Source organism: Pyrus communis, chromosome 14 (genome assembly GCF_963583255.1).
Source record: "Pyrus communis chromosome 14, drPyrComm1.1, whole genome shotgun sequence".
Lineage (NCBI taxonomy): Eukaryota > Viridiplantae > Streptophyta > Magnoliopsida > Rosales > Rosaceae > Pyrus > Pyrus communis.
In genome coordinates this window covers 11,511,448-11,536,439 of record NC_084816.1, presented here as the reverse complement: position 1 = coordinate 11,536,439, position 24,992 = coordinate 11,511,448, and the positions used below count along the sequence as shown (strand labels likewise).

The 24,992-nt window shown below is 35.9% G+C and overlaps 2 protein-coding genes across 2 annotated transcripts; both read left to right on the top strand.

Moving 5' to 3' along the window:
- Positions 1 to 334: 334 nt before the first annotated feature.
- Positions 335 to 7,881, top strand: LOC137716065 (protein transport protein SEC23 D-like). The gene is made up of 14 exons (XM_068455458.1): positions 335 to 726; positions 881 to 943; positions 2,054 to 2,107; positions 2,209 to 2,381; positions 2,506 to 2,692; positions 2,841 to 2,986; positions 3,064 to 3,218; positions 3,976 to 4,057; positions 4,134 to 4,249; positions 5,383 to 5,481; positions 5,844 to 5,967; positions 6,314 to 6,591; positions 6,950 to 7,164; positions 7,266 to 7,881. Exons 1-14 carry the CDS (start codon positions 399 to 401, stop codon positions 7,484 to 7,486), a joined length of 2,241 nt encoding a protein of 746 aa, XP_068311559.1. The 5' UTR covers positions 335 to 398; the 3' UTR covers positions 7,487 to 7,881.
- A 5,969-nt stretch (positions 7,882 to 13,850) lies between these two features.
- LOC137714372 (uncharacterized) lies at positions 13,851 to 15,070 on the top strand. Its single transcript, XM_068453605.1, has 2 exons — positions 13,851 to 14,316; positions 14,991 to 15,070. Exons 1-2 carry the CDS (start codon positions 13,851 to 13,853, stop codon positions 15,068 to 15,070), a joined length of 546 nt encoding a protein of 181 aa, XP_068309706.1.
- Positions 15,071 to 24,992: the final 9,922 nt, after the last annotated feature.

The following is a 24,992-nucleotide window of genomic DNA, read 5'->3' as shown; positions in this document are numbered from 1 at the left end:
TGCAAAACGCAGTTGCTATTCACTAAGGATAGTTACTATCCACTGAGATGGATTAAATATTGAATAGCCTTGGCGACCTTTTCCACAGTGAAACTGCCCTAGGCCTGGCCAAAGAAGTTTTGAAGTTACCAAAACACCAAAAAAAAAAAAAAAAAAAAAGGATTTTTGAAGGTGGACCGGGCCGGACCTTTCCATGACGTGGCATGGGAGCTAATATGCCAAATCAGCAAACATCTTGCTAGTTGGCACATAACCACTGGTTCACGACGTGGCATAACCAGCAGTCAGCTAACGTGCACCCATCCTACTTCTCATCCGCCGTTTGTTTCCCGAGAAAATCCCCAAAAAAGAAAATTAAAAAAAGAAAAACCCGAAAATCACCACACCCCGCTCTCTGTATGGCGGTCCGAGCCTCCGTGTCGCGGTTTCCGATCGACGCCGGGGCCCACGAGAGCTCAGGCATCCCATGGGGCGTTTCGGTGACGCCGTTCGCGACGAAGGATGAGAACGGCCAGTCGCCGGCATACGGATCGGACGGCCAGCTGCTGCCGAGGTGCGAGAACTGCTGGGCGTATTTCAACACGTTCTGCGAGCTGGATCAGTGGTCGTGGAACTGTGCCCTGTGCGGAAACCCTCAGGGGCTTTCGTCTCAGGCCATTGCTCGATACTCGCACCCTCAGTCTTGCCCCGAAATGATGTCCTCGTTCGTAGATCTGGAGCTTCCTGGTTGGTCAATTTCCCACACTTTCTTATGATTTAATTTTCTGTTTGATTGCTGAGAAAATGAACACAAAGTCGAAGTAATTTATGTTTTTATTTTTATTTGTTTTCAGTGCTAATTTATATTCTTTTTGTTATTTTCGCTCGGTTTATTGTGCAGTAGAAGAGTCGGATGAAGTAATGCAACCTCGCCCGGTTTACGTTGCGGTCATTGATTTGTCCTGTAAGTGGTTGAAGTATTGGTCATTCATTTGGAGGAAGTTGTAATGTATGTATTGGATGATTGCAGTTGATCACATTGGATAATGGCCATTCATATGTATAATTTGGGATAATTTTCCTCGAAATAAGGTTGATGATTTCTAGTCATGTCGTTGGGCTGCGTTGTTGTTGTTGACAATGAGAATTGGTATCCAATTAGGTTCGGTCCAACTCATTTCTCTGCTTTGTTTTGGATGCTGTAATTTCTCGTAATGGTTGATATGTCTCTGCTTTATTCTAGGATATAGAATTCGAAGTTTAATGTCATGAGTATACATGTCACTAGAGCCAAAAAAGATTTTCTTTCGATTACTGTTACCTTTTCATGACTTAGAAAGGTGCTGTTCAGGTTTGGATATTGGTGAGGGTGTTGACTCTTGAACCATGTTTGGATTGCCACCATCTGGTTCATTTCATGTTAAATTAACAATTATGTACTTCAAGATGCTTATTTTGAAGGGTATTATTTGAAAGCCTCACATGACTGTATTTCCAAGGCTATACATATGAACTTTGGAGAACTTAATTCGATACTTGGATCTTTGAGATTTAACGACTTTACGTGCGTTTTGTTTGCATAATTCTTCCATGCTTGCCACCTAAGCAAAAAATTCTCAAGCACTTTAATATAGATGATTAAAAAACACTTATATTTGTAGGAGACCATTTGGAATTGACAAGGAACATTAATTTAAGTCTTCAAGCATTGTAGTTGCATCTGGAATGGAAATGTAAGCACATTGTCGGTGATATTGACATTGTGGTCGATGTTGATAGTTTCAATGTTTTTGGTTGGGCCACAGGGATGAGGAAATCCTTGGACTCCATCCTTGTATAGGAAATAGTTAGTTGTATCATATCTAATCCAATGTGTCCTTCACTTGGCTTTGAGTTCTTCAAAAATCAAAGCCTTTAGATCTAGTTAAAGAGTTACAATATGAGAAAGATCTTCTGGCCATGTATCTTTTATGCTTCTAATCTGTGGATTCTCTTCTTGAGATGTTAATTTATTTTTAAATTGGTTATTTATTTTCAAATCAGTGACATTTATGTTTTGTGGATTTTACTTCAGCTTCAGAAGAATTTTTGGAACTTATTAAAAGTGCATTGCTGGCCTCCTTGGAAGGTTGGTTGATAATTGCTACTTGAAATAGATTTTATTTTTTACATTTCTTCATGATGCTGTACTTGACAACTAAATTCGCTCATTCAATCTTCTTTTTACAGCTCTTGGGCCTGGTTCTCTCTTTGGTCTTGCTACTTTTAGCCACAAATTAGGGTTGTATGATGTTCAAGGACCTATACCAGTTGTAAAGAATGTTTTCATTCCACCGGAAACAGACGGTACCCTACCAATTGAGCTTGAAGATGTCATGCCATTGTTACAGTTTTTGGCTCCAGTATGTCAGCCACTATGTTTAATGACTTTTATTTTCTTTTTGTGCAATATATTTCTCTGCACCCAAATTCACGGCGGTATATATATTTTTGGTTTGTTAGCTAAATTCAGTAACTTCCTTCCAGGTGGAAACTTGTAAGGACCGTATTGGATCTGCACTTGAAACGCTCAGACCAACAACTTCATGGGAGAGAACTACAGCAGCTGGTCAAGGAATTGATGGTGTTTTGATGGGTGGGCGAGGGTTTGGGGTGGCAATGGAAGCACTTTTGAACTACCTTGGATCTGAGTATGGAAGTACATTTGCATTAGGTGAGGAGATGAATTTCGTAGCTAATAAAACTGTAATATTTGGTCCAACAACCATACCTATGAGTAGTGTTTCAAATCTTCTTCATGTCATCAGACGATGTAAAATCATGACGTAGGTTGTTGTCTCCTCCTTTGAATGTAACTGCAGGTAGAGTCTTTGCCTTTTTGTCTGGTCCTCCTGATTATGGAGCTGGGCAACTAGATACAAGACGGTATGGTGAACAATATGCTAGTAAGGGAGAGGATGCGGACCGTGCATTGCTTCCTGAGCAGACACCATTCTACAGAGATCTGGTAGTTTAATCTTCCGTATCTTTGTTACTGTATGCTGAGGATTTTTTTGGAAACTTAAGCATTGACATAATTTACAGGCTGCTGTTGCTGTTCAAGCAGGTGTTTGCGTGGACATTTTTGCTGTTACAAATGAGTATACAGATTTGGCGTCTTTGAAGTTTCTAAGTGTAGACAGTGGAGGCTCATTGTATTTATATTCGAACACTGATGACTCAACTCTTCCTCAGGACATGTGAGTATACCTCAGAAAATACGGTGGTATTAGTTTGACAACAGCCCAATCTGGCATGCTTCAAATCAAATTAAATAATAGTCTTAATCTGGCATGCTTCAAGCACGGACAACACAACCCACAAGGCCTGCCTCCCTCTGTGTAAATATTGCACAAAATGGGCCTTAAAATGTTACAAATAGTTGTTTTTTCTTTTTTAGTTGAAAATAAGATCATAAGCCTTGAGCCCATCAGGCCCCAAAATCCCAAAATGCCTCTCAAACTCTTCCCCATATTTTTCATTCAGGTAATGCTAGGGAGACCAAAGTTGTAAACAAAATTTTGTAACGTAAATGACGTGGAAGCTGATGATTGGATTAGTACTTAAGCGTTGATACACATACTTATTTCTATTGGTGACACATCATTTAGTTTGCAAATTTTGTCCACAAATTTAATCTCCCTAGCATTTCCCTTTCTCATGTGAGCATACCTCAGAAAATACTCTGGTATTATTTTGACTTGCATACATGTTGGTGTGTGATTATGTAAATTGGAGATGACACCTTGGGTTTTAAATATTTTGAATAATTTGATGGACGACTTATGTTTATTATCTATATAACTAAACACGTTTTATCAATACATTTGATACAGTGGCTTTCTTCATCCATAAAATAAATGACAAACAATATAGATTTTCATCAATTCTTAATATTGTAGAGAGTAGTCGTTCGAATTTCTAGGTTATGATGATTGTCTTATGCATTATTTGCAGGTACCGAATGCTAAGTCGGCCATATGCTTTTGGTTGTGTACTGCGATTGAGGACCTCATCTGAATTCAAAACTGGCCACTCTGTGAGTGTCTTGTCGTTTCATTTTAGAGTTACAATTTTATCATTTTCTTATTGTATATCGTTTGTTTATTTTGCAGTATGGTCATTTCTTTCCGGATCCACAGTATGAGAATGTTCAACACATTATCTGTTGTGATTCTTATGCGACATATGCTTATGACTTTGAGTTTGAAGACACCAAGGGATTTGCAAAGTAAGTATATTCCTCAGATGGCCATCAGGGCATCTTTATTTTGGCTAAACACAAATGATTCTTGATAGCTTTCATTTGACTTTGAGTTTTGTGATACCAAGGATCCTCAGTGGTGTTTGTTTATGGTTAATTATACTAATATTAAAATCCCTCACTTGAAACTCATATTCTAGTTGCTATTTTCTTTTACTAAAGTTGTAGCATGGTCCACGAATTCTAGTTTCTTGGTCTGCTTACCTTAAAGATCTCTGAAAACACATGTTTCCCCAAACCACAGCCCCCACCTCCATCATTTGTGTGGGAGAGTTTTACTAATTGATCAGTGCTTTGCATACCAACTCTCCAGTTCTCTACCTCAAAAATTTGTTTAGTTAAAGATCCTTGTTAGTTACTATGTCAAGTATTCTAGATTTTTCTATGCTCGTAGTCAATTAAGTTTTGAGAGAACATGAAGTAATTACAAAATATGGGCACACTGAAATTAGGTCTATAAAATTTTAATATTTCATTACAAGCAATGAAATATTTCTAGAGAAACTTTAATAAGTATGGGGAGGAAATATTCCTCCCTCCTGCTGCTGCTTTCCTCAATTGCTCAATTGACTCAAAATCCATAAATTATAACCAATTAAATATTTCTGAAGGGATTTCAGTAAATGAGCTTTTTCTTTTTGTGAAAAAAGAGAGTAAAAGATCTCCTTCCTCCTGCTGCTGTTCCCCTCCTCCTGCCATGCTCCCTCCCTTCCTTCTGTACTTCTGCATTCCACACCCCCCACCTCCCCACCCACCACCCCCCCACACCCCCCCAAAAAAAAAAAAAAAATCCTCCCCTCCGCCTGCCATGCTCCTCCCCCATTCTCTCTTCCGAAGCTGGCTGTCTTCTCTTCCCTTTATTTTCGGTGAAAGATTAATTATCAATCAGCTTGGCAACCATTAAAGCAATACAGCTTAATCATATATAGAAGAGTGAATGCTACTTTCAAATACTATGAATTTTACCAAGCATCTGTTGCACGTTGTAGCTCTTAATTATTGGCCAGAATATTACTGATTGCTATCATTTACGGATATAAATCCGTGCTTGTGTGATGTGCATTCTAATCCAATCCTGGGTTCACTATTGTATTTTGCAGACATGGATCAGAGCCTCCTATTATACAGATTGCATTTCAATACACTGTTGTAATGCCTCCTAAGGAGCTCTCCGATTCAACATCCGTGTCCTCAAGTAGGTATGGTTAGATTTACAGACAGCCTATGTTCTTAAATTTGTAATCATCTTACCACCACAGAACTTATCTTGCTTTTTTAATTCAACATTACATTGCATTTTGTCTATATACTTACATTGAATTGGGTGTCAAATAGTTATTTAACCTAAGTATGTTTATAGAACTTAGAAGTTACTTCTCTCATGCTTGCATCTGATTGATGCCAATTTTCAATAATTGAGCCTTTTCATCTAATATTTATTGTCTCCCCTCCATAATTTTTTTTCTTTGTGTGTTGCCCCTGCCAACTTGCAATTATGATCACTTTTTGAAATCTAACATTTAATATTTACTTTTGGCTGAGCCTGCTAATTTTTTTGTAGAGGCAAGTATTCCCTTAAACGACGACTAAGGATCCGAACATTACAATGTGGAGTTGCCCAAAATATGAATGAACTCTACGACAGTGTTGATCCTGAAGTAATCCTGTCACTGCTTGTTCACAAGGTATACACCACCAGTTCTGTGCCTTAGATTGTCATATTGTCCTTTATATGATTACTAATATATTACTGCCTGGCGTGAATTAACTTGATGTTGGGTTCAGTTGCTTAACCTTTGCTCTAATGTGTTGTTAATTCCATAAACTTAAACTGTATGGTTAATAAAATTCTCAATGGAGAAACAGATAAATATTTGGTGATAGTATAACACACACTTCAAAAAATTTGGGCATGTTGTGGAATAGGACTCTTGAGCATTATTATTGATGCGTCTAGAAACTACTAAAAGTTAAAAAATTCTTTGTTCTTATCACTTAGCATTTCTCACCGGCAGATGTTTTGTTCTATAGGTTATACTAGCCTCTTTGGAGCAAGGAGTTCGGGAAGGCAGAATATTGCTTCATGATTGGCTTGTGATCCTAACAGCTCAATACAATGAAGCGTATAAACTAATTCAATACAATAATGGAAGTGCAGGAACTGCTCAGATTGATGTTGCATTCACACAATGTCCAGAACTGCAGTCTTTGCCCCGCTTGGTTTTTGCATTGCTTCGAAATCCTCTGCTCCGTTTTCATGAAGAAGGTGTTCATCCGGACTACCGAATCTACCTGCAGTGCCTTTTCAGGTATTTGATGAACATATTGATATTACTAAAATGTTTTCAGGGATTTTGTTACTGGGTTTGAACTATAAGATTAAGTTATGGAACATGGTTTTCTTTTTCACTTCTTATGCATCATCATATTCTTATGCCTATTTTGTGTGACAGGACAATGTCTATTGTCTGAAAAACAAACAAAAAGTTTTTTTTAATTATTTGATTCCCCGTCTTGTCTTATGTATTTTTGTGTTCAAAGAAGATTGAAATTCTTCCTGCAGTACATATATATTACTGCATTTGATGCTTGAAAACTTACTTGTTCTCTTCTCACTTCTGATGAAGCATAAACTTTTCAATTTTCTTTTGTGGAAACTTTGTGCAGTGCACTGGAACCAAGTTCACTTCATCGTGCCGTGTATCCAGTGCTGACCTCCTATTCTACTCCGGACAAACAAGCATACCCACGCCATTCACTGAGTCGTGCAGCACTGATTACCAGTGGTAGTCCTATATTTATCCTTGATGCATTTACGGCTCTGATTGTGTTCTATTCCTCAACGGCAGACCCTTCACTTCCTTTTCCTCCACCTCATGATTGTAAGTTATATATCATTTCCAGAAGCTTCTTAGCATATAGGTGGTTATCAAATTTGAAGGAATCTGGCAGTGCTTTTCTTATGACGTAAAACATCTATTAGGTTTGTTGCGGACTGTGATCAACAATTTGAAGAAAGAGAGATGCATCACCCCCAAACTCCTATTTATCAGAGGAGGGCAGGACGATGCCACACCTTTCGAGAATTATCTTATTGAGGAACAGGATGTTGATGGAAGCGGTATAACGAGCGTTATGGGTTTTGTTTCCTTTCTGGAGGATGTTACGCAGAGTGTGCTAGAATACATGAAGTCTGGTATCTGAATTTAATCACAAGGTACAGGAAGGGGGTGCTTAAATCACAGAAAGTTGTTGGTACGGAGTCTACTGACAGCTCGTTTAAAGCTCTGTGTGGCCATCGACATTGAGAATGTTTATTCTGCTGGTTGGACCAACTGTAGCGAGGGTTTCTAATTCTCTTTTATTCGAGAGGACCGTGCGTGGTACAAATTACCCAGAAATCACATTTACCTAGTTGTTGTAAAAGATAGTTGCAGGCAGTTAAGAGCTCAACATTTTCTGGTCAAATCATGAAAATATGAATGGTAAAAGTTGCTTTTGCGTTTTCCATTGCTTGGATTTAGAACCATGTAGTTTTCATGAAAGTTTTGTTATACATTCCTTAATCCTCAGTGGTGAAAAGTTGAATGTTTTGTTCATTCCTTGTAGAACAACTTTTAACTGTTTTCTTTGAAAATGTGCTCAGCCAATGCGATGACCACTAACAGGAATTGGAAATTGCATGACTCGGGTTCAGAAAACTGTTGAAAGTTCAATGATCGGGGGACCTACTTTTTGACAATCAATTTGCCACTTTATTGTGGCTCATATATATATATGTGTGTGTGTGTGTATATATATATATATATATTTTATGTTTGCGAAGGATTAGATTAAATTTAAAACTATTAAAGATGTTTATATATAGCGAATAAATGGGCGAATATAGTCCCATAAAGAAGCACTGAAATGACTACTATTTAATCTAATTGTCATATGATTTTGATTTTTTGGGTGAGAGGATCTTTGGGTAATTTGTGATGTTAATTAACTTTTGATCTATATATTATAATGAAACATTTGTTATAAGGTCATCCCCAATCATGAAGAGTTAATAAAAGACGAGCACAATTTACCTCTCAAAAATGTAATTTGCAAGGAATAGTAACGGGCAATTTTTACTATACGCACTCCAACTAATAAAAGATATGAGCACAATTTGGTTTCACGTGGTTGTCTATGTGTAGATCTTCCACGTTGGCTAGAGGAAAAGAAATTTAAGAGTTTAAATATTCTAATCCCACTCCAACTAATATCAAGGTCTTTTGTGATAAAACCCCACGCATGTCAAACTGTGTAGGTCGTAATTAACAAGTTGTGGACATTATAGGTATTGTTGGAAGTAGGCTTTTGGCCCGTCTCTTCAATAATTTAACTTGGTATTAGAACCAAAAAGTGGGCTTGTACACCCACGTGATGGGTGGATCCCCTTGGCCTCACGCGATGATGGTGGGTCCCTTTGACCCTGCTGTTGTGTGAGTCCTTTTGGCTCTACATTGTTGTCGATGTGTGCATCTCCCACGTGTGACCCACTAATTAGGTCCCACGTGAGTGGGCGTGTTGGATATCCCACATCGGCTAGAGGAAGAAGAGTTTAAATATCATAAATACACCAACTAACACCGATGCCTTTTGTGATAAAACCCCACACCTGTTGAACCGTGCAGGTGGTAATTAAGAAGTTGGGGACAATATCGGTATTGTTGGAAGTAGGCCTTTTGCCCATCTCTCTGATAATTTGACAGACCTCTATACCATTTGGGTTGATATCTGCTGTACATAAACACATTGAGTCGTGACGTCTCGTTTGTACCTTTCTCATTTTTTAGGCAGCTGGTCTACCTGCATATACAAAATCTTTATCCTTTGGCCGTTTGGACTTTGTTGGCAAATCTCTAATTGACAAGAAAAAAAAAAAAACATTATATATGTATTTATGACGTATCAAAATAATTTAGAACTTCTTTAGTATAGGTCAACAAATAATTTAACACTTTCCCTAATTACATGGGATAACCCGCATATGAAGTCCTACGCGCCCCTCTTTATGCCAATGGATGCAGGGCTCATATCTTAATCTACATGCTCTCCGTGCATGCGTATGTGTGTGCATGCATCCATATCCGTTGCCTAGTTAAGAAAGAAGAAGGAAATCATCAAAGGCCTGCATGCAGTAAGTTGCTGCACAATTTCTCATATTTTTCCGAGAAACACAAAAAAGGGATTGATCGGTAGGTAAGACCGACGGACCATTTACAAATCAGAAATACGTGTTCGCGATCAGAAGGGAGGTGCCTGCCGAGGAAGAAGAAGAATAAACAAAAAATTAGGCATGTTAATGGCACACGAAATCCAGTATATAGTTTCCTAGCTGCAACAATGAGAACTGAAAACGTACGGCCTGTAGAACCACGTTTTTGTGTATATATATAAATGGTCAACACGTTTTGACATTAACCGTGTAATTTCCACTTAAATATCATAGCAAATTAATCCTCGCAGCTCCACAGGAATGGGTGGCATGATGAGTTACAAATACAAATATCATAGCAAATTTAATAATAAATGTGAGTGTTGTAGTGAACCCTCACTTACAAATACAAATGAAGAATACGTAACCACATAAACATCAATTGTCTACAACCATTAACCTAAATTTTTAGCTAACAATGACTTCAGCAATTATCATTACTGCTTTCTAAACATTACACGAACTTGTAGCTTGTATGAAGCGAGTGAAAATGAAGGGCCTTATTTTAAAAGAGAAAGGGCCAAACGTCAAAAATTTGAAAGTAGCAGTTTTATTTGCAGTGCTCGTGTAGCACTACACAAAAACTACTATCACAAGTGATTGCTTAAATTTTCAAGATGATGTCAATTTTACGGCCATGATAGTATTCAAATTAATTCAACCTCAATGTATTCCCAGAAAATACAAAGAAAGTGAGACTGATCAAGTTTTGGAATTTAAATTAATTAGCTACTTGGAATTTTGGAATTATATATTACGATCTAGTGGTAACTTCTTTATTTGTAAGTGAGAAGTCTTAGAGTTGAATCTCGGAATTAACAAGTTGATGTCTCCACCATGTTGTATAAAAAAAAAAAAATTGAAGTAGAAGATTACAACAGTTGGGATGGTGTGTCAGATTTGTAAAAAAATGAAAATTAAAGCTGTTTAGAATATCATTTGGATATATATGGTTCTTAATGGAAATCTTTATTTGCTGTTTTACTTTCCATACCTATACTACACGGCACCTCTTAAGATATGCATCGGTGTGGATCTTCAAACATTCGTTAAACCGTGTTTCGAGGAAGATTATTTTTTTGCAGGCCAACATTTGTTGTGAAATATGAAATCTGAGACCGCATACAATATGATAATTCTTTTGTGTGTTTCGATTACATGTGCAAGCCTTTCTCTTCATTTTCTTAAATGGTTGAAAGTCAATATATATACACACGGATATACACACAGAAAGAGAGAGAGAAGAAAATTCTATCACAGAGAAACATCAGAAATTTACAATGGATAGAAAAGATTTTAACAGAAATTTCCCATATATAGAGTAAATATCCATGTATTAACTTAATTAATATAAGAAGGATCCTAGTAAAAAACTTGTTCTCATTTTCCAAGAATATGTGTGTATGATACAGGAGGAGAAATCCCCAAGCAATCACGTGCATGCGCAATCAAAACACCGTCAAAGATTTCTTCATAACTGCATTGTACACGCGGCCTAAGAACCAATTCATCTCACCGACCACCCAGCATGCAGCTGGAAATATAGAAAAAGGAATGACAATTAAACAAAATAAATTGTGTTTACTTATGCGGTTAGGTTACTCTAAATTCTTGGTACTTCCGTCGAAACCAAACTGCAAGATATGAACCCTAACGTCCCTCCCTATAAATTCCAACATTCCATGTAAAAGCCACAACTCTCGATCTCATTTTTATACCTTCTGTGAACAAGTTTAATTAAGCTGATCATTAGCAACTATGTCTTCTGGTGGAGATTCGAATCCGCCAAATGCTCAGAGTGTTCTAGGAAGGGACAAGAAGAGATCTTCGTCCGCCAAGTCATCTTCTCAGAGTGGGGGAGGCTTGTATCCGCGAAATGCTCAGAGTGCTCTAGGAAGGGACAAGAAGAAATCTTCGTCGTCCCAGTCATTCTCAAAGTGATGGAGGCTCGTATCCGCCAAATACTCATAGTGTGCTAGGAAGGGACAAGAAGAAATCTGGGAAAAACAAGTGAAGAATTATATATGAAGACTACTGCAGTAGGGTTATATACTATATTATTGAATTATTGATTAATTTGTTGGCAACTATAGCGGCATACATAGTACAGATCTTTGTACCAAATAATTGATAAAAATCTTTCTTTTCAAGGTTATATCATGTACATTATAATTTCTTATGTTCAGTTAGCATTATTTTATTGTGAAAATGGCAGGTGCTACTAAGAACAAATCCCACTAAGCTGCAACAAAATAAATGAATATATATATATATATATATATATATGTGTGTGTGTGTGTGTGTGTGTGTGTGTGTGTGTGTGTTTATTATTTGATTTTGTTCTGCAGTTCATGTTGCTTTAGATTTGAAGTAAAAAGGGTAGAACCCGTACCATTTAATTTAGAGAGTCATAATAAATACCAATAGAAATGGAGTTTTTTTATTTATTTAAAAAGTTATTTAAAAATAGTAATTAAAGCTAGGAGCCTTTAAGAGCTGATTCTTTTCTCCTTGCTAAAAATTATTATGTGGTCACTTAGTACTACAATCTACTAGTATTCCTCTTTCTCCACTTAGTGTTGATAATATCGTTTGTTCAAAAAAAATAAAAATGTGTGAATTTGGTAGGCCACCACTATTACAGAAAATAGCTTACGCAAGAAAAATAAGTTTGTCGCGTAAAGCAGCTTCGTTGCGTCAAAACTGGGGGCGACGAAGGTTAAGAAGTAAACAATTGCATGACAAAAAAAAAATTTATATATATATATCGCAGCACAACCAATAGTTTTCACGTGACAAAGACGTTCATCGCACCAAAGTTCAAGGGACGAAGTCTGTCATTGCGTCAAGTTTAAGGTTACAATAAAGGCAAATGGTGGCATGGGGAATCAAAAGCCAGACAACTAGAGGGCATGTAATATCTTGGTCATCTGATTGCCCTAGCTGCAAGTTGCCGCTACAGGTCCTCAACTTGCATGTCAACATGACAACCCGTCCCAAGGTCATTCGGGAAGAAGAGGAGGCAATAGTGTCAAGGTATCGCACATTCCCCATCCCCCGGCAAGAATTTCATTGCGTCCTTGTTTAACTGACGAAACAGTTCGTTCCACAAGGTCTCACATAAACTTACATGGAGATACTCAATCATCTTATTGCCGGGTCGAACATAAATTTCCATGAACATGTTGATCCCCAAGAACTTAGAACCGTCCTGAAAAAAAAATGTTAAGAAGTTTGTTATTAATCATAATAGAAATTCATATGTATTACAATTTAAAAATAATATAATTTGACATGTTGTCGCTTCTCCAACCTATAGAAGAAGGGTCTCAAACCGGATTGGTGGAGAAGTTTCTTCGACCTATTGATCTTCTTTATCTTAGCTCTCTTATTTTTTATGGTACGGCTGGAGGTGCCTATGTTGGTCTTGGTGCAGGGTATGGTGCTGCAGGTTTTCCACAGGTGGGATATGTGCCAACGTATGGTGATTTTCTAGTTAGTTTACAGTGTCAAGTGAAAATTGAATCTAACTTTACATTTTTGCTAATGGAATTTGTTATTTATCCTTAAATAAATTGCATTAAACGGATTTCAATTGTAACCTCTCAATTAAATTTTTACCATGAATTAGAACTTTTGTTGGGGCTTCTTTTATGAAAATGATAATAGATTGTTTATCTCTGGTTTTCTTGTGTTCATTTTATGCTTTGCTAGCGGTTTGAGTTCCTTTATACATATTATTTAATAGGTAATTTAGCTAACAATCAATAAAATCTTTACTATTTAACTATTGGGAATTTTAATAAAAAACTCCCAGTACTGTTCATTTTAATGAAAAACCACATTTTTACACTAAAAAGTCAATCATGGTACTATTCACTATACCCTTTATTTGTCATTTTCGTTAAAACTTAAAGTTTTCAAGCTCTTTTCATTTGCTTTCCTATATATCAATGACATATTTTTGTTTTGTATTTAATCAATAATGTATTTTTATTAGTTAAACAGAGGTCATTGATGAATGTCATATGGGCTTTAAGTCATTCTAAATAGTTAGAACTTAACTCTTCTATCATTTCTCTCTCTTTCTCTTTTTCTCTCTATGAATGTTATATAGGCTTTAAGCTATTATAACTAGTTAGAACATGAATATTCTATCATTCTTTTTCTCTCTCTCGTGTTCTTCATTTACATGGAGGAGTCTACTCAATGAAACGAAACAGAAGCAAAAAACTAACATTGCATTGTAGTGTCTAAATCCAAATGTGACAAACAAAATTCAAATGTATGAAATATAAGGAAGCACAATAACTACAGATGGAATGGAAAAGAACCATTGAACTTGATATTGCTGGGATAAAGATGAGATGGAAAAGACCAGAGTTTGGGACACTTAAAGTGAATTGTGACGTAGCTTGGAATCCACAATCACATGAAGATGGAGCAGGATGGGTTATAAGGGACTTTGTTGGCCTGCTGCACTCTGCAGGAGGATCGAGAGACATGTACTCTCATTCTGATGAAATGCCTGAAGCTACTGCGTTGAGGGCAGTGATGCAGGAATGTGCAAAAGAAGGCATCCATTCTATTGAGATTGAAACTGATGCAAAGACAATCGTGCATATGATCAATAAAGAAACTGGAACAGATGCATCTTTGGAGACTATGATTCACGACATCTGGAATCTTGCTCAAACATTCCAAAATGCAACGTTCACGTATGCCCATCAGAAGTGCAACCACGCCGCTCATGTTGTTGCCTCTTATTTCTCTAAGTATGGAGGTGTCTATTTATGGGATTATATTGGCCCATATTTTATTTTCGATATCCCGGCGGAAGATGTAAACATTTCAATTAGAATCTAATAAATTTTCTCTGAGACCAAAAAAAAAAAAAAAAAAAAAAAAAAAAAAAAAAAAAAAAAAGAAACTAGAACTAGGAAATGGACATTGCACTACATTGTATGAATCCAAATGTAAAAAACAAAGCCAAAAAATGAAAACTACATCACAGCGTCTGAATCTAAAAGTAAAAAACAGAACCAGGAAACAGACACTGCAACGCAATGTCTAAATCCAAATGTAAAAAGAACATGTGAGTGATGGAAAAAGTGTAATTAGGAAATGGACACTACAACGCAATGTCTGAATCCAAATGTAAAAAAACGGTCGTATGAACTTATTTTAAAGTATAAAAACTATGAGAAAGGGGGTGTGTGGCCAGTTGTAGTGACAGATTTTGTAATTTGTGTTTATTTTAAAAGCATTTAAGTATCACAGTACATAATTGACCTATTTATAAGTAACATAAATATTGTTGACATATTATTAATATTGTAGCTTTTTATTGATTTTATACAAAATAAACCTTGTTTAATTTACTATTGGGGTCGGGCAATAAATAAATGAAACAGTTAGCCTAGGTGGTGATTCAACACTTCAGATGTATTGAAACAGATGATAGTGTTCCGGTGTCCAGATCGCTGCCATTGAACCCACCTGCACTGCGCATGTGTCCATGTCTGATGAAGAAATGAAATTGTTTTAGGCTTAGATTTGGTAGTTGGTGCGGACAGATTTAGAGCACAGCGTGATAGGATTTTTAATACTTGTGCAAATAAGGTTAAAATCACTGAAAATACTTGCAAGAATACAAAGATATTGTAATATAATTGCTCATTCAAGGTCGTTGTTCCGAAGGATTTTTTGACTAATTTGTAATTAAACGAACTCTTAATTAATTATTAAAACAGATTTTTATCAAAGATTTGAGATTTTTAAATTTTAAAAAGATTAAATTAACAATAAAAGAAATCTAAAAGTTTGGAAATAATAGCAGTGAAGAAGAAAAACGTTTTTAAATTAAAATCAATTTAAAGAAAAACTACGGTTTAGCCGTCACCGTTACAATTCTATGCAATTCTACTAATTACTTATGAATTTTCACATACATGCTTTGAAGGTTAGGTTTTCCTAATGCATATTTTCCTCGTGATCTTCAAGCGAAAACGTATATCTAACATGCAACCCGTCTGTGATGTTCAGATCAAATATAAACATGCAAGACTCATTAAGCTTTGTGAAAACCATTTGAAAAACCATGCAACCCTTAAGAGTGTGAAGTTCGCCTTAAGTGAACTTACAATTACTAATTACAAGAAGCCCTCCTCAATTTCAGGGTGATGTTCCAATAGAAATTGCATCAAATTACTTGTCTAAATATCCTAATGGTGATCAATCATTAAAATATATAAATAGTTTTAATCACGGTGATTAATAATTCAAAGCAAGCATGCATCCATTCATAAGCATATTAATAAAATTATATATTCATGTTAAGGTTCATGGTCTAACCCTAGCAAAGGAATTAGTTACGCATACTCATAATTGAAATCATAGAAAATGTTATTATGAAGAAAAGGATTGAAAACACCTTAAAGTAGAAAATTTGAAAGCCTTTGAAAACCTTAGCAAAGTTCTTTGTCTCCCAAATTGCATAAAAGAAAGCAAGCCTAAAACTAAGAACGGCAAAGCAATATAACCTGCTATGCCATTGCACAAACCCTAAAATGTAGGTCCTTTATTCCAACTAGGAAACTAAAAATAATAAAATAACTTAGAAAATAAAGTCTTAATTAAGCTAGGAGAATCTGCCAAACTTGTCTAGTCACGTTTTAGCCTCAGATATCTTCCAAATCTGGCCCATGATAGCTTGTTTTGAAGATCATGATGTTCTGAACACATCTCCAAAAGGCCACAAACCCATCAGAGATCATCTTGAGCTCCAAAAATACAATTCAAGCCCAAAATGTCACTATTCCAGCACTGCGCATCGTTCCTTTATTTTAGAGTAATGCTATTCATATTATGTTTTTGTAACACATTTTCATACCACCTTAGGTGACATTTGATGTGGACAGCCATATCATTTGAATTAATCATATTTTTAAATTTAGTTCATTATTTAATAAACTAATAATTAAGAAAAACTAATTAATTAAATGATGATTGTGGTATACGAGGAGTCTTTCTCCTTCATTTTCTTGGGTTTTGCAATTTTTTCAAATGATGTGGCTATCCACATTAGATGCCACATGAGGTGATATAGAAATGTAGTATAAAATATGACATGAATAGCATTACTCTTTATTTTATTTCCAGCAAATCACTGCTAGGTAGAAAAATTTCAAATTTTGATACGATCAAGCCAAGTGACTCACGAACGTCTTCCAACTGGAATTACGCCAAAATTCGTCCATTTGATCACGTTTTGCTCCAGAAGAAGTCGAAAGTCTTATATTGAAAATACAATTAATAAAAGTATCAAAATTTTTCCGAAATATTAACCAAAATATATTAAGAATAGGGTTATATACAATATAAAATCCACTCATCACAGCGCTTGAGAACACAAGTGGATTTTAAAAATTCCATGGTTGGACTGAACAGAATCATATAAATAGACATTAGACAAGACTCATCAGTCTCCTTACTGAAACAGGCTTATGAAATACAAGAAAACATCTGAAATGTGGGCTTTTATTATTGATGTCAAACTCTGGTTCATTCGTGTCGCTTTTAATTGAATGCATTTGTTACAGAGTTATGAATCTGAGTTGTGGAACTTGGTATATCGTCTTTCTTCCATGTAGTGATGCATGTTTTGTAGATCTGTGAAAGTATCTGCAGGCTTTGTTGAAAGCATAGGAATAGAAATATTTAGTGATTTAATGCTACTGCGTCCAAATCTTATCTGCCATGCTTTTTTAGGTACATAATTTCCAAATTTATGCTGAATTTTGATTGTAGCCTTTAATTTCTGGACCGCGACCAGCTCCTGGTGGCATGGCAATGATGGCGATTCTTCTACCTGATGGACGGATTGGATATGTTATGTAAGCACAATACACATTTGCCTCGCATAGCGCTAATTACACAAGCATTACATTATTTTGTTTTACGTCTTCCTTCTACATATAATACCTGAATGGATGAGTTGCTCCGTACAACAGTTATAAAATAAGGCTGGAGAGTGTAGTTCTGCAGAAAGTATTCACCAAGTATGTTATTCAAGTTTTGTGCTAAAATGGTAGATAATTAAAGACTTGGAGAACAACACCAGGTCCTCAAGTTGATTGCCACCTGCACAGTTTGATGTACGTGGGTTTTATCACAAAAGGCCTCGATATTAGTTGGATTGAGGTTCAGATATTTAAACTCTTAAATTTCTCTTCCTTTAGCTGATGTGGGATCTCCACACGACCCCTCACGTGGGATCAAATTAGTAGGTCACACGTAGAAGATCTACACATCGGCAACCACATGGAGTCAAGGAGACTCACCCAACACGTGGGGCCCAAGGGACCCACCTATCACATGGTTGATGGGACCCGCTCCTTGTCTCTGATACCGTGTCAAATTATCAGAGAGACAGGCCAAAGCCCATTTCCAATGAGTCTATAGCCTGGGCCGACAGGCCGCCTGGGTAACATTTGAAATTTCTGTATGTTGGGTGAGTCCCCTTGGTTCCACGTGGTTGCCTATGTGTAGATCTCCCACATCGGTTACATGAAGAGAAATTTAAGAGTTTAAATATCATAATCTCACTCCAACTAATATCGGGGCCTTTTGTGATAAAACTCCACACCCGTCAAATTGTGCAGGTAGTAATTAACAAGTTGGTGAAAATATCGGTGTCGTTGGAAGTGGACTTTTGGCTCATGTCTCTGATAATTTGACATGGTATCAAAGTTAGGAAGCATGACCGTACACCCATGTGATGAGTGGATCCCCTTGGCCCCACGCATGGTGGGTCCCTTTGACCCTGCATGTTGTGTAAGTCATCTTGACTTCACGTGGCTGCTGATGTGTGGATCTCCCACGTGTGACCCACTAATTGGGTCCCACGTGAGGGGACTTGTTGAATATCCCACATTGGCTAGAGAAAGAAAGAAAGAAGAGTTTAAATATCGTAAGCACACTCCAATTAACATTGATACCTTTTGTGATAAAACCCCACACCTGTTGAACTGTGATGTAGGTGGCAATTAACAAGTTGGAGACTATATTGGTGTTGTTGGAAGTGGCTTTTGGCCCATCCCTTTGATAATTTGACAGGCCTCTATCATTTGGGTTGATGTCCGCTTTATGTAAACACATTGAGTTGTGACGTCTTGTTTGTACCTTTCACCTACATATACAAAATCTTTATCCGATGGCTGTTTGGACTTTGTTTTGAAATCTCTAATTGCCAAGAAAATAAAATAAAACATTATATGTATTATGATGTATCAAAATTATTTAGGACTTTTTAGTATAGGTGAGCAAATAATTTAATCCTTTCCCCCAAATTGCATGGATTACCCGCGTATGAAGCCCTACGAGTCCCTCTTTATGCCAATGGATGAAGGGCTCATATCTTAATCTACAAGCTTTCCATTCATGCAAATGTGTGTGCATGCATCCATATCAGTTTCCTAGTTAAGAAAGAAAGAAAGAAAGAACTCGTCCAAGGCCTGCATGCAGTAAGTAGCTGGACACTTCCTCATATTTTCCCGAGAAACACAAATAAGGGATCGATCGGTAGGTAAGACCGACGGACCATTTACAAATCAGAAATACTTGTTCGTGATCAGAAGGGAGGTGCCTCCCGAGTGAAGAAGAAGAACAAGTAAGAATTAAGGCATGTTAATGGCCCACGAAATCTAGTATATATAGAGTTTCCTGGCTGCAACAGTGGGAAATGAAAACTAACGGCTAGTAGAACCACGTTTTTGTGTGTGTGTGTGTGTGTGTATGACCCACCCCAACCTCCACCGTTCCCCAGTTCAAAATACGTGCAGGGTGACTTCCCAGTGAGTTCTAACTTCAAGCTCTTAATCACAAGTTTCATATATATCTTCAAATATTAATAAACCAACTTATTAATTTCACTTTTCAACTAGAAGGTATTTTTTAGCTTAAAATTTAGTATTTTAACTAAAAAATTGCTACACTTGCCACATTTTTCATACCACATTTGTATCACATTTTTAATAAAAGTAGAGCCCACCAAAGCTATGGATCTCATCTCTACAAGAGAGGTGGTAATATCAATATAATACATTCATTTATAGTGAAAAAATGGACGAATGTAGTTCTAGAAAGAAATACTAAAATAATTACCATTTTGTCCAACAGTCATTAATAGAACCCTTGTTCTAACCTTCACTTATATGCTGATAATTCCTCTTGTATTACTAACAAACTTCTGTTACAAATCATAACCTTGCATTTGCACAAATATCCAGTATTTATACCAGATTGCAAGCTAAGGCAGTTACACGATATTTTCTCAACTAATCATCAACTAACAACCACAGCATTCAACCAATGATTCTAAGACACTTGTCAACTAACAATGTCGTCATATCCCAACTTTGTACAAATATCACCAGCAGTATACAAATATCACCAATACAAATATCACTAACAGTATCCTATCAGTCATACATGGTTTTGGACTTGGATGATATTTGGTGGAGATAGAAGGTTTGAATTGTTCAAATACATTATGGAGTAGGCCTTAAGAGATGTGCATAAAAAATTGTGTCCTCCATATATATACACATAATATAAAGGGAGAATAAAAATATTTACAGCTAGTGAAGATACTTCTTGCCGGGATAAAATTATCATCATCACCAACTCACCATCAATCATAGGGCTAGGCATAGGTCGGGTCGGGCCCAAATTTGAGGGAACTGAACCTACTCGTTTTAAAATGTAATGGGCCGGGTCGGGTAAAGGGATTTTGAGTTTGGGAACTGGACTTAGCCCGGCCCGTTTCAAACGGGCTGGTTCGGGACGGGTCTACTGGTCCAATTACTTTTTTTTTTTTTTGTTGGGTATTTTTTTGTTGGGTCTGACCGTGGGTTGCTTTTTTTATTACCAACAACACATTTAGATTTACAAGAGAGGCCCACAGACAATATAAACCAACGAAACCAAGCCCAACATAAAAAACCCTAACAGCCTGCACTGCATCCTCCACCATTGCATCCTTTGCCACTGCATCCTTTGCCGCTGCTGCCATCAGATGGACCACCAAACTTGAACTAGTGGCCTAAAATCAAACCAAATCAAGCCCCCAAAATGGATAAAAATAAGACTTCAACAAGTTCAGCCAGATCCTTTATAGCATGATTTTCCAAAGCTAAACTAAAATCAAAACCAAAACCAATTAAATCCAAAAAATTTAGAAAATATATCCTTAAATTAGTGACCCATAAATTTCAAAAATCCTAATTCATAAGTCCTAAATCCCTGAACTCACAAACCAAATAATTCAAAACCCTAATTTAGAAATTACCTTAATTTGAGAGAAGATGATATGATATTTTGAATCGCATGATGATGGTGGTGCTTTCGACGGCGGCGATGGGTGGTCACGTTTGGGAGGAGACGATGGTGATGGTGGTGTTCAAAGGAGGACTCGACTCGAGTGGGAGAGGGGACTGAGAATCGAGAGGGATAAGAGTCAGTCTGGACTCTAGGGGAGAGAGATCGAGAGGGATGACTCTCGGAGAGAGATCGAGAGGGAGGACTATGGGAGAGAAAGATGGAGAGGAAGGACTCTGGGAGTCTTTGAGAAAGATGTGATGTGTATGAGATTTGAGTGTGTGCGTGTGTGTGTGCGAGATTGAGTGTGTGAGGTTTATTGGATATGGTTCGGGCCGGGGGCCCGTGACTTCAGAAGATTGAATCCGGCCCGCCCCTTTGTTTGCTTGGATCCTACCCGCCCCGCCCCGCCCCGTTTTGCGTATAAAATAATATGGACCCACCCCGTACCCGTCCCGAACCACTAATGCCCGCCCCTACCCGCGGGCCTAGGACTCGTTTGTCCACCCCTAATCAATCATGCTAACTAAATTTAAGACCTTTTATTTTGTGATTTGCTACAATACTTATATATATATATATATATATATATATTTAATACAATCACCATTTTGATGGTCAGTTGATGACTGTATCAAACATATATATATATATATATATATATATATTCATGTGAATTATATTGACGGCCAGTTAGATGATAACTTATTAATAAATGTAAGCGTGTAGTGAACCCTCACCTACATATAAAAATGAAGAATACGTAACCACATAAACACCAATTGTCTATAACCATTAACATGAATTTTTAGGCAACAATGACTTTTAGCAATTATCATTACTGCTTTCTAAACATTACATGAACTTGTAGCTTGCATGAAGCAAGTGAAAATGCAGGGCCTTATTTAAAAAAGAAAAAGGGCCAAACTTCAAAAATTTGAAAGTAGCAGTTTTATTTGGAGTGCTCGTGTAGCACAACACAAACTCAAATTTTCAAGATAACATCAATTTTGCGGCCATGACGGTATTCAGATTAATCCAAAGTCAATGTTCCCAGAAAATACAAAGAAAGTGAATGATCAAGTTTTGGAATTTAAATTAAGTAGCTACTTGGAGTTTTGGAATTGTGTTGTACTACAATTATTAGTAATTCTTTTTACTTGTAAGTAAGAGGTCTTATATTTGAATCTTGAAAATAACAAGTTGACAACCAATTTATTCTCCACCATGCTGCATAAAAAAATTTTAAGTAGAAGATTACAACAGTTGGACAGTGTGTCAATTTCGTAAAAAATGAAAATTAAAGCAGTTTAGTACATCGATCATACAATTTGTATATATGCAGTTTTTAATGAAAGTCTTTATTTGCTATTTTACCTTCCATATATACCCATAAAGATTAGACTACACGGCACCTCGTAAGATCTGCATCGGTGTGGATTTTCAAACATTCGTTAAACCGTGTTTCGAGGAAGATTAATTTTTTGCAGGCCAACATTTGTTGCGGAATATGAAATCTGAGGCCACATACAATATGATTCTTTTGTGTGTTTCAATTACGTGCAAACCTTTCTCTTCATTTTTTTAAAATGAAAATATGATTTTAGCTCAATTTTCTTTATATAAAACTCTACATAATTTTTTTACTTAAAAGAAAACTCAATGACTAGGATCCACATAAACAAATTCATTAACTTCATATTAATTCACACATTTTACATTTTTCACATGCCTAAAATACCCCTATTACATACTTGATGTAGACAATTAATTGTAAGGAAATAGTAAATGATTTTGCAACAAGAAAAAAAAAGACATTAATGTTAAAAATTTATTGCATATTAATTGTTTAGAAAGGTTTTGAATTTCATAAAACTATTCAATTTAGTTTTTTCACCCTACTCTTGAATACTTTTGAATTTATCCCTTTTTATTAATATATTAGAACATTGTATTTCATTATCTACATGCACATTAATTTACCTACAACAATTATACCATGGGTGTAATATAATATCTCTTTTTTACAATGATGCAAAATAATGTTTATACCAACAACAAAACGTGTCTAACGTATGTACTAATTACATGGAAAATAATTTACCTATATTAAGAAGGACTGTAGTTCGATGCATAGTATTAAAAATATTATGTTAGACCCATGTTTATATAACAATAAAATATGCCTAACATATCTAACAATACATGGAAAATAATTTACCTACAAGTTAGAGAAATGTTATTTGGTTGGGTGTAGCATAACGTTTTTTAATAATTGGAAAAATTAAATATAACTAGGTGTCGTGTAATTTTTTTTTATATAATTAGAACAAATTAATTTACCTACCTGCTCTTTGAAATGTTCATTTCCAATGATGCAAAATGTTCATTACCTAACTTCAAATTAATTTCCAATAATTTACCTACAACAATTATACCATGGGTGTAATGTAATATCTTTCTTTACAATGGTACAAACTATTGTATGTACCAACAACAAAACTTGCCTAACATTAGTACTTGTACATGGAAAATAATTTACCTATAACAAAAGAAATGTAGTTTGATGTATAAAATCAACAATATTATGTTCCACTCATGTTTATACAACAACAAAACGTGTCTAACATATATATAACAATACATAGAAAATAATTTACCTACAAGTTAGAGGAATGTTTTTTGATTCAAAATATATAATATAGGTGCAATTTTTTTTTTAAATAATTGGAACAAACTAATTTACCTGCCAATTAATATGGATAAAATTGCTACAAAATATATCACGAAAAAAAAAAACTACTTTTCTAGTTTAACATAGATACGGTTAATGCAAACACTTTTTTAATTTTATTTCACTTTTTCTACTACTTTTAATTTGGCATAAATTTAGGAATTTGAAAAAGGGACCATAAAGTATGAGTGGCATGAGTGTAAATAAATTGCATTAATAGGTCAATAGTGTTCCTATATGTTTGCAAATTTTAAATTTGGGCTTCAACTGAATCTTTAAAGATATATGGGTTTTTATCAAAAAATAATGAATTGTAAGGGCCAAAATCCAAAGCACCAAAATGGTTGACAGTCAATATATACACACACGAATATACAAACAGAGAGAGAGAGAGAGAGAGAGAGAGAGAGAGAAGAAAATTCTATCACAGAGAAACAACAGAAATTAACAATGGAGAGAAAAGATGTTGATAGAAATTTCCCATATATAAAGTAATTATCCATGTATTAACTTAATTAATATAAGAAAGATCCTACTCAAAAACTTGTTCTCATTTTCCAGGAAAATATGTGTATGATACAGGAGGAGAAATCCCCCAAGCAATCACATGCATCCGTAATCAAAACACTGTCAAAGATTTCTTCATAACTGCGTTGCACATGTTAGAGTATAGTGCTTAAGATTGAGACACTTGTCATAATCCCATCATATCAGTTAGTTAGGTTGTTAGCTTTGTAGCTTATAACAGCCTATATAAGAATAACCTCATGTAATTACTTACTGATTAAGAAATATACAGATTGTTCTTCGTCTCTCTCTAAGATTTTTTTCTCTCTCTAAAACTTCTCCTCTGTTCTTCCTTCAATATACAAGATTACAGTGTATGAATGATCAATTGATATAGCTTAACATGGTATCAATTGCCATTGTAGCTTACGTGTGATGTTTCGATCCTTTTCTGCTTTCACACATTCTTTCTCGAATCGTCTATCTTCTTCGATTCGGTACTTTGTCTTCTCCAATTTCTTGTTTCTACAATGTCTAGGGTTTTGGTATCGATCTTCAGTTCTTGATCGGTTTTCTATACATATTGCACACCACGTGTTTGTTGTATTGTCTCAATGGTAATTGGAGCTTGGAATCACGCTGGTAACTGCTTCGCAACTTCAGCTGCTTCAATCTTTGGTTATGGATCTCATTCCGTCCATCTCTACGTCGATTAATGTCAAGCTTGATGATTCAAACTACCTCAATTGGCACTTTCAGATGTAGCTTTTACTTGAAAGCAATGGAATCATGGGGTATGTTGATAGCTCTACTCCCTACCCATCTCAACATGTCTCGAT

Bases quoted from the DNA above. Each gene is read 5' to 3' on its own strand.
- LOC137716065 (XM_068455458.1), top strand. From the start codon at position 399: ATGGCGGTCCGAGCCTCCGTGTCGCGGTTTCCGATCGACGCCGGGGCC. The intron at 727-880 runs GTTGGTCAATTT...TTTATTGTGCAG, and splicing joins CGTAGATCTGGAGCTTCCTG to TAGAAGAGTCGGATGAAGTA. The intron at 7,165-7,265 runs GTAAGTTATATA...AACATCTATTAG, and splicing joins TTTTCCTCCACCTCATGATT to GTTTGTTGCGGACTGTGATC.
- LOC137714372 (XM_068453605.1), top strand. From the start codon at position 13,851: ATGGAATGGAAAAGAACCATTGAACTTGATATTGCTGGGATAAAGATG. The intron at 14,317-14,990 runs GTGTCTATTTAT...GTATTGAAACAG, and splicing joins TTATTTCTCTAAGTATGGAG to ATGATAGTGTTCCGGTGTCC.